This window comes from Gossypium hirsutum, chromosome D12 (assembly GCF_007990345.1).
Source record: "Gossypium hirsutum isolate 1008001.06 chromosome D12, Gossypium_hirsutum_v2.1, whole genome shotgun sequence".
NCBI classification, from domain to species: domain Eukaryota; kingdom Viridiplantae; phylum Streptophyta; class Magnoliopsida; order Malvales; family Malvaceae; genus Gossypium; species Gossypium hirsutum.
Genome location: NC_053448.1, coordinates 50,053,130 through 50,062,885, shown reverse-complemented (window position 1 = coordinate 50,062,885; position 9,756 = coordinate 50,053,130). Strand labels below are relative to the sequence as shown.

The 9,756-nt window shown below is 31.0% G+C and overlaps 1 protein-coding gene across 1 annotated transcript; it reads left to right on the top strand.

Moving 5' to 3' along the window:
* The first annotated feature begins 8,934 nt into the window (after positions 1-8,934).
* LOC121224185 (agamous-like MADS-box protein MADS2) lies at positions 8,935-9,756 on the top strand. The gene is made up of 2 exons (XM_041106975.1): positions 8,935-9,397; positions 9,501-9,756. Exons 1-2 carry the CDS (start codon positions 9,249-9,251, stop codon positions 9,577-9,579), a joined length of 228 nt encoding a protein of 75 aa, XP_040962909.1. The 5' UTR covers positions 8,935-9,248; the 3' UTR covers positions 9,580-9,756.

The window sequence follows — 9,756 nt, the reverse complement described above, 5'->3', positions numbered from 1 at the left end:
TTTAGTTGAAATTAGGGTATCCACCGTTGATAGCAAGATTAATTTCTTGGTCATGGGAGCTCTTCAAAGAGGTAAACTATTGGCCATAAAATGTACTCTATTTCCATAAGCGATGATTGAACCTCTCACCACATGATTAAGGGATAAGGTGAGCAATTATCATGCCACACCTCGTGGTTAATTTCAATAGCATAATTAACATGCACCAATCCTTCTACTTTTTACCTCACAAAGCACGTGTCAACCTCAACATGTTTTATGCTAGCACGTTGAACTAGATTAGTTGTCTGTGTGATAGCACTATTATTGTCACACTAAATCACCAGTGCCCTTGTAAAATCAATACCTAATTCATTCAACATGAATGACATCCACAACACATCACACATGGCATTAGTAAGGGTTTTGTACTTAGCCTCCGCTAACAGACAAGCTACAACACTTTGTTTTTTTAAGCTCCAAGCAATTGGGTTACTACCCAAGAAAAGGCAGTGGCAATAGTGGACCTTTTGATCATCAATATTGCTTCCCCAGTTTGAGTCTAAATAACCCACAAAGCTAGGCTCAATGTATGGCTTGAATAGTAAACCATGATTTATCACCCCTTTGAAATAGCCAAGTACTCTTTTGACAGCCTTCCAATGTGTAGTGTGAGACTACTATATGAACTGCTTTAATTTGCCAAGCCTTGTAGTGCATATGTGTTAAAGTGCACCATCAACCTATTGATACTTTGTAACAGCATCATTGGATCTCCATCTTTGGCGGTCAACAAAGAAGTTATGATCATGGGAATGGGGCATGGGGTAGCACCCATCATATTAGTTCACAACGATAATTCAAGAATATGTTTCTTTCAGCTAAGAATGGGCCCAATTGGAGTGGATCAAACAATAATCGATAATTGATAATCATCATTGGATCTTCATGCCTTTGTAGATAAGGAATTTCTCAACAAATGCAACAATAATCGATAATCGAGTCAATTGCCTTTGTATTTAGACCCATAATAGTATTTCCACTAGTATCTATTGTAAACTCAGGAACTTTTAGTGTACCATGCATCAAGATATTTGTGCAACACATGGTTCAAAGTTGTAAAATTAACTTGTTGCTTCCAAAGTAAGTAGTTTGTTTCATTTAAACATATGGTGTTAGTTTGTTGCAAGATTTTAAGAGGCATTACTAGATTTATCACCATTGGTTGAAGTAACAGAGTCCTTATTACCAAGAATCAACAAGAATTTACTAAATTTAATAGAAAAACTAGCAAGAATTGACTAAAGGCTTGTATTTACAATATTGACTAGCAAGAATCAATAGATGTTGGTGTGTGGGGATAAAAATAAACTTATGAGAAATTAATCGAAGGCTTCAAGGCGTGTAACCATGCCAATTTCTTTAAGGTTTTATTTGCCCCCACCTATATTTTGGTGTGTAAAAGAGTTAAAAGTAAATGAACCTTGAGGATATAATCTACATTTTGCATTGATGAAAACAGTCTACTAAGCACTAAGCAAAGCATAGTAAAAAGTATCAAATTTTATAGAGAACTTTTATAGCAATTCTTTATAAAACAATCTTTGAATCTTAGAAGATGAAGAAGGATAAAGAAACTTTTGTTTCGAAGGGGTTTTTTTTTTAATTATGCAAAAAAAAGTTCACTCCTATTTATATGAGTTTTCATGTCTCTTCATAAAGACATAACTATTCAATATGTATATTTATGGAGAGGCAATCCTCTTAATTAGACATAATTATTAAATCAAGTGACATAACCTTTGGTATTCAAAAGACATCACTTATCAACATGAAAAGTGACAACTTTTAACTTTTAGTTTCTTACAACTTTTCATTTGTAACTATTGGAACATTATTATATTTTGAAAACGCTCCAACAATCTTACCCTTTCAATTTTCAAAATATTCTAGATTTTGATAATCATGGAAATCAATTACATATACGAAGGTGTCTTACGATTGAACTTTCACTTAGTGAAAACATTTTAAAGTTAATCGAAATCTCAAGTTAGACTATGTTTTAAACCAACTATTCTATTCGATTAACTGAACACATCTCACACAATGATTTTAACATTAGTCAATGCACAGTATCCAATGATACTATTATGGTCATATGTTTGTAACCTCTTTTTATGAGTGATGTTAAAACCAAGCCATTGAGCTCATAGAAGCAGTCATACTTCCACTCACATAAGTAGATCCTATTGAGAGTGTTTCCATAATTTGTAATACCCCGAAAATTACTACAGTAAGAAAGTAAGATATTATCCTTAATATAGTAAAATAAGAAAATAAAGTAACAAAAAGGGAAGTTTTGAGTTATGTCAACATTGGGAAGTATATTATAACATATTAATTCAAGAAAGGATTAAATCGCAAAAGTGAGAAAAGTTTTGTTCCCCGAGAGTAAATACTCAAAATTTGAGGGGTTAAGTGTAAATATGAAAAAGTTGAAGAACCAATAGTGTAAATATTTTAAGGGTGGAATGACCTAGAAACTAAGGAAAATGGAAGAATTATGACAAATTGAATAGGTAAAGAATTATGAGGGACTAAATCATAATTTTACCAAATTATGACTCAATGATAGAATTTTAAAAGATCATAAAGGGCAAAATGGTCAATTAGAAAGAGAGAGAACTTTAGAAGGTAATGATGATATTAGAGATATTTTGATGATATTTTATAATTATTTAATTAGATAAATATTATTTTATTAATATTTTAATGAGATATTTTATTATTTTATTTAGTATATGAGGAAAGAAAGATGAAGAATTTTCATCATCTTTCCATGCACCCACGTGAGAAGAGAAGAGAAGATAAGAAAGAAATTTCTCTTTCTTTACAATTTAGTCCTTTTACCAAAAATTCACCATTTTCACTTAGAAATCAAAAGAATATCCATAGCTACCAAGAGAGAAATATAATAAGGAGACTATAGGGAGCTAGAATATCAAGTTAGATTCAAGAAATAGAAGCTGGAGGAGAGAGAAAATCAAGTTAAAGATTATAGAGTTTGATATTATTAAAAAAGTATGAAAATGATGTTAAAGTAGAGTTTTATTATATAAGGTTCTATGTTCTTGATAAGTTAGTGAAGGGAAATAATAGGAAGTGATAGGAAATATTGTAGAGAAAGGAAAGGAGGGTGTTATAAATTTGGTTATCAACATTCTACACTAAAATAGTTTTGGACAGCAGCAGTAGTCTAACTTTGAAAATTCACCAAAAATTATAGAAATTGAATTAAAGTTTAATTAAAGTATTAAATTAAATCCTATTGAGTCTAGTTTTACATAAAAGAAACGGTGTAAGCAAAAGAATATCATATTATGAGATATATGAATTTTTGTGAGATAGGGTCAGATTGATTTCGAGTTCCGTTGTTCTGACTTTGGAAAATCATAAAAAATTGTAAAAAAATAATTAGGGGTTTAAATTTATATGTTGAAATTTTTAATGAGTTTGTTTCCAAGAGAAATAAATGGAAACATCATCCAAACCCCGTACTAAGAGATAATTGATTTTTAATAAGGAAAGGTCGAAGCTGTCAAACTGCAGAACAGGGATAAATTTGAAAATTTTACTGTACTTATTGGCCAAACTATAAATTCTAAAAATTTTATGGTAGAAAGATATTTTAGTCTAGTTTAAAAAACATCAAGAGGATCTTAATTTAGAATTATTTAGCTCAATATATAAATAATTTAGTGATTATGACTCAAGTGAACAGTTTTGATATGAACATATAACTAAATAGTGGAATTATAGATAATATTACATATATGCATGTTATATACATTAAGGATGTGGAATGGAGAGGAGGAGGAGGAAAATATATATATGAATATTCAACTAGCATGGATTTTCATTAAAAAAGGCTAATTTGCATGTTTTAGGCTCAGGGACTAAATTGAATAAAAATAAAACTTTAGGGGCAATTTAGTAAAAATGCCAAAAGTAACAAAATTGCATGAAATGAATTGTTTTATTGTCTAAATTAGTATATTGAAAGAAATTATTAATATCAAGTGGGTTTAGAACATTAATTTTGTTGTATAATGATATTATAAAGTGATTTTGTTAAATATTGATGTTAGGATCAAATTGTGAAAATGGTTAGAATATTAGGGCTTGGTATTAAATTTTTGTTTTATTAAGGGTTTTATGATAGCCTAGAATATTTGAATAAATTATTAATTGAGAAAAATTTGTTGATTTGATAGATTAACTAGTTAATGGACTAAATTGTAAAAGTTGTAAAAGTTGGGGTAATTGTTTAAATTCAAAAAATTGAAAGGTATAAATTGTGAAATGAATTGGAACTGAAATATATGCTAATGAACGAGTAATTATATATTTTAGATCAAGATTTCGGAGATAGTTGTGAAAAAATGAAAAATAAAGGAAGTCCCTGAACTCCTGCAATTATTACAATTCAATTCAGGTAAGTTCATATGGTTAAAGTTTAATAATTATATTGAATTGATGAATGATGTTACGTATTTAATATATTTTTGAAAAATGAAATATTGTTAAATTATTATATATTTAGCATATTGTTAAAAAAATGAAATATTGTTAAATTATAAATTGAAATGAATATCCGGTTAAAGTGAAACGCAAGATTGAGTACAATCGTTCTGTGGCAAAGGATGAATTGACGGCAAATGCAAAGGATGAATTGGCAGCATTGGTAGCAAATGCAAAGGATAAATTGACGACAAATTACCCAAGTAAATCGAGGTTTAGCATTTGTTGTGAACTTTCATGTTTACTTTTCGTTTAGCTCTCACGAGCTTCTGTTAACTCATATGAGTTTCAGTTTAACCCTTATGGGTTTCCGTTCAGCTCTTTTGAGCTTCAGTTTAGGCCTTATGGGTTTCCGTTCAGCTCTTTTTGAGCTTCAGTTTAACCCTTATGAGTTTCCGTTCAGCTCTTTTAAGCTTCAGTTTAACCCTTATCGATTTTCATTCAGCTCTTACGAGCTTCCGTTCAACCCTTATGGGTTTCTGTTTAGCACTTGTGTGCTTCTGTGTAGCCTTCGAGCTTCTAAATACGATGTACTCATATCCGTAAGTCATTCCTCGATTCAGTAAGATCTGATAAGTGACATATGAAATTAATGTTTGAAGACTTAAGGTTATTATTGGTGTTGATCTGAAATAAGTGTATTCATTGATTGAAGTCGTGATGAATAATAAACTCAAGTGTAATATGTTGATAAAATAAGTTTATAAATGTTTAATTTATATGAAATATGTTCAAGTATGCTAACAAATGTTGTTGTTGATGCTTAGACAAATGCCAAGCTACTAGTTAAATGGTAATATGTTTATTTATATGATGCGTTGAAAGGGTAAGTGCTCAAATGAAAATATACTTGTGCTCATGAAAGAGTGGTAAGTTTTAAGTTATGCAATTTCTTATAAAATGAGTTATCATGTGATTAATTCGAAAAAGGTTTATGTTTAAATACACTAGCTTGTAGCTATGTTGAATGATATGCTTATGACTGGTGTGTTATGTATATGGAATGAGTGTGGGAAGTAAAGAAACACAAATGAAAATAAAGAAATTCTGGAAGAGTTAAAGTTGTTCAAAATCCTACCATGCTAGGAATAATATGTATAAGTGATACCGTAGATTTATTCACTTGGTGAGTTGTTAAATATAACTTCATGAGTATTATGGTATCAATATTGGATTATTCTTGATATGTATAAAAAGAAGTATTATGATTAAAGTTTATACGAGCCTATTAAGCATTCATTGCTTATGTATTTGTTTTCCTTTACTTTTCAGATTATCGAAAGCTCAATTGGGTTGGAAACTTGTCGATGTTGTATCACACTATCCATCGGTTCTATCGGTACTTTTGAATGTTTTAATATTGGTTATAATGGCATGTATAGATTGACATAGAATTGGGTGAGAAATATGGTTTGTAAAATGGTCTATTTTCGTCCACACGGGCAGAGACACGGGCGTGTGTCTCAACCGTGTATGACACACGACCAGGTGACATGGTCGTGTGTCCCTTATATCTTATATTTGCACTAAACAGAATGCTTACACGACCTAGCACATAGGCATGTGACTTGGCTGTATGACCCAAGTCAGTATACTCACACGAGCACGGACACGGGCTGAGACACGACCGTGTGTCTCTATTTCGAATACCCACACTTTCTGAGACACGGGTGTGCCTCCAAACCGCGTGAGTCACACGACCTGGCCACACGGCCGTGTGACCCCTACAGTGTTTGAAAAAAAAATTCGGAGTTTTTGACTTAGTCCCTATTTGTTTCTAATGCGTAATTTGGGCCTCGAAGGCTCGTTTAAAGGACAATATATATGATTTTAATTAGTTTCTAATATGAATGCTAGATGAATTGAAATGTCTGATAATTAATTCGTAAACTCCGGTAATGCTCCGTAACTCTGTTCCGGCGACGGATTCAGGTTAGGGGTGTTACATAATTATAATAGTCTAACATATTTTTGTTATGGGTCTATTAAGAGTATATTAATCATCTTTCCCCGTATCATTACGAGTACCTAGCACTTTTTACCCTACCATGATATATTATTTATTGTTTTATAATGCTAGCAGTTACATTTTGATGATGTAGTTTGTCCTATTGAACTTAAGACTTTTATGTTATACCAAGCGTTGCGTTGCGTTGAGTTTCCATAATGGGTGACTCAAATATTATGGGCTTGTATCTAATCCTTAAATTTCCAAATTTCTAATATAGCTATGTTAATAATTTTACAACATTATGAAACCCTATATTTATTTGTGCCCTACAAATTCACAAGGCCAACATCTTCGCCATGTTCAAGTATCCATTCTTTTGTAAAAGAAATTCAGATTTGAAATCACTGAACAAACATATGTTTTTGGCTTAAAGGACAAATCGGAACATTATTTCCTTCTGTTGATTAAAAGTTTCATTAAATTTCTTTCCTTCTTCTTTCATGACTGTTATATACATAAATGTATATAATTTATATTATATAATTCCATAACAATCATAATTATGCATGTTAAAATATCATGCATACAATAAACTAGTATTTGATTTTTTATCAAACAATCGATGCACGAGACACTCACATCTTTTATATGATATAACTAACTTCACTAAAACATAAACATGAAATCCAATTCATGCAATAATAGTAAACCACAAATTTGACCAACATAGCTCTTCTTGCTACAAAGATTTCTTCTAAATCAATAGTTAGATCACTGACACCAATGTTGTTCTATTATTGACAGTCATCCTCGTAGTGTCATGATTGTAGTGTCATGTGAATGTGTGGTAAACAAATACACTTTCATTAATTTACGATAATTTTGGGAAATTAGAACCTTAAAATTGTTGGTGTGTGGGGATAAAAATAAACTTATGAGAAATTAATCAAAGGTTTTAAGGCATTTAACCATGCCACTTTTTTTAAAGTTCTATTTGCCCCACTTATATCTTAGTGTGCAAAAAAGTTATAAGCAAATGAACCTCGAGGATACAATAAAGCCCAATGACTTTCTATGTTTTGCACTGACGGAACCAATCTTTTAAGTACTAAGCGAAGCATAGCAAGAGCATCAAATTCTATAAAGAACCTCTGCAATAATTCTTTATTAAACAATCTTTGAATAGTAGAAGATGGAGGAGAACAAAGAAACTTTTGTTTTTGAGTTTTTGTATTTTGTTAAAACATCCCTACTATTCATAAATTTGAAATTTAGTCCATATACTTTTATTTCCAAGAATTTAGCCCCTTTACTTTTTATGAATTCAAAATTCAGCTCCAATTGTTCACATTGTTAAATTTGTTGGTGTGACATTTTGAAATAAAAAAAATATTCACTTGGTAGCTATGTAAAAATGACATTGCAATGGGACCTCAATTTGATATAATTTTAACAGTGTTAACAATTGGATCTGAATTTTGAAATTTGAAAAGTAGCGAAACTAAACTTTTAGAAATAGAAGTACAATGACCAAGTTTACAATGAGTGCAAGGACTTATGACATAGTTTAGCCTTTTTTGTGTGTTATGCAAATAAAAATTCACTCTTATTTATGGAATTCTCATGTCTTTTTATGGTGACTTAACTTTCGTGTATCTTTTTTGGATAGATGTCTCTTAAATAGACATAATTATTTAATCGACTTAACTTATCAACATGAAAAAGCAACAACTCTTGATCAAAAGTTATAGCTTTTGATTACTTACAACTTTTCATTTATAGCAATTGGAACATTATATATATTTTAAAAATATTACAACAATATAAACCATTCAAATGAATTTTAACAGCTACAACAAATTTCAACAGGCAGCTAACAATAGTAACTAATACTCTATCACAAAGTTGGTATGGTGTAGAGTAAACAATTTTATTTTATTTTTCAAATCCAATGCTTAAATTTGAGAAATATTTAATCAAAGGGACAAGGGAGGCTTGAGAGGGCACATGTATGTCGTTTTCAGCCCAGCCAAGATCCTGGTTTAGGGAGAAAAGGTCGAATGAGCAAACAACCCCACAAAGACCAAGCGTGGAGTCTCTCTTATATGCAAGACAGTTTAGGGAAATTTGACCATAAATTGTCTCAGCCAAGGTAGTGGCCAAGAGCTCACTGTCTGGAATTGGATATGCTCCATCTTGGGTCATTAACAATCGGATATGTTGGGTTACATGACAAATAAGCTTTGGAATAATAAATAAATCTGAAAGTGCAAAAGAATTATATTAAAAGTACGTTTGGTTAAATCATGAACGTGGCGATTCTAGCTACACATATAGTGCTGTTCTTCCTCAAAAAAATGGATTTGTTTTTCTAGCCAATGAGATTTTTATTTTTATTTTGGAAAGAAAGCCAATGAAATTTTGGATAAAGTTTTATGATTTTTCTCTTTTTAGAGTCAAAATTCGACTCACTTGTAAAATTTAGTTTATACTTCTATTGATTTCTTATAATTCATTAATTAATTGTAAGTTAAGAAAGAAAAATATTACCAATTCTAAGATATGCTTAATTTTTTTATTGGCTTAATACCTCTTTTGGACCCTATAATATGATCAACTCTAAGATATGCTTTTCTCATCATGCTTGCGTTATTTGTACAGGAAGAAATGCTTGTGCTATTTGTTATCCCGCATCTTTCTCTCTAACATTTTTATTATATACAATGTCCTCGAATAAATGCGTATATTATATTTGATGTTCTGCTTTATCAGTTGTATGAAAGTTGTTCAGGAAATTGGGGAGCAAAGCGTTCAAGACAACCATCCACCGTCTCAGATGGAGGAATATTTTGATCCTTTACAATGCAGCAGCTCTCTGCAGATCGGGTAACTTAAGTCTTTAATTTTTTGCAGATATCTGATGTTTAATGGTCGATAGATTCTTCACTGCTAATGTCTTTTTTTTTCTTTAAAAACTTTTTTGGTACAGTTACAATCAGTGTGTTTCAGATCAGGCCACTGTTAAAGCTTCTGCAGCAAATGGATTCGTCCCTGGTTGGATGCTTTGATTGCTTTTAACTACAATTATAGAATTAAAAATCTTCGTACATATATAAATACCAAGGTTAGAGCACAATAAGCAAAACCAAACCTATATTTTACTGTCTATATGTTAGTATGAAGCGATGATCGAAATGTAAGGCGATATCCCCATTTTGTTGTAATAATCTGGATAAAATATTGAA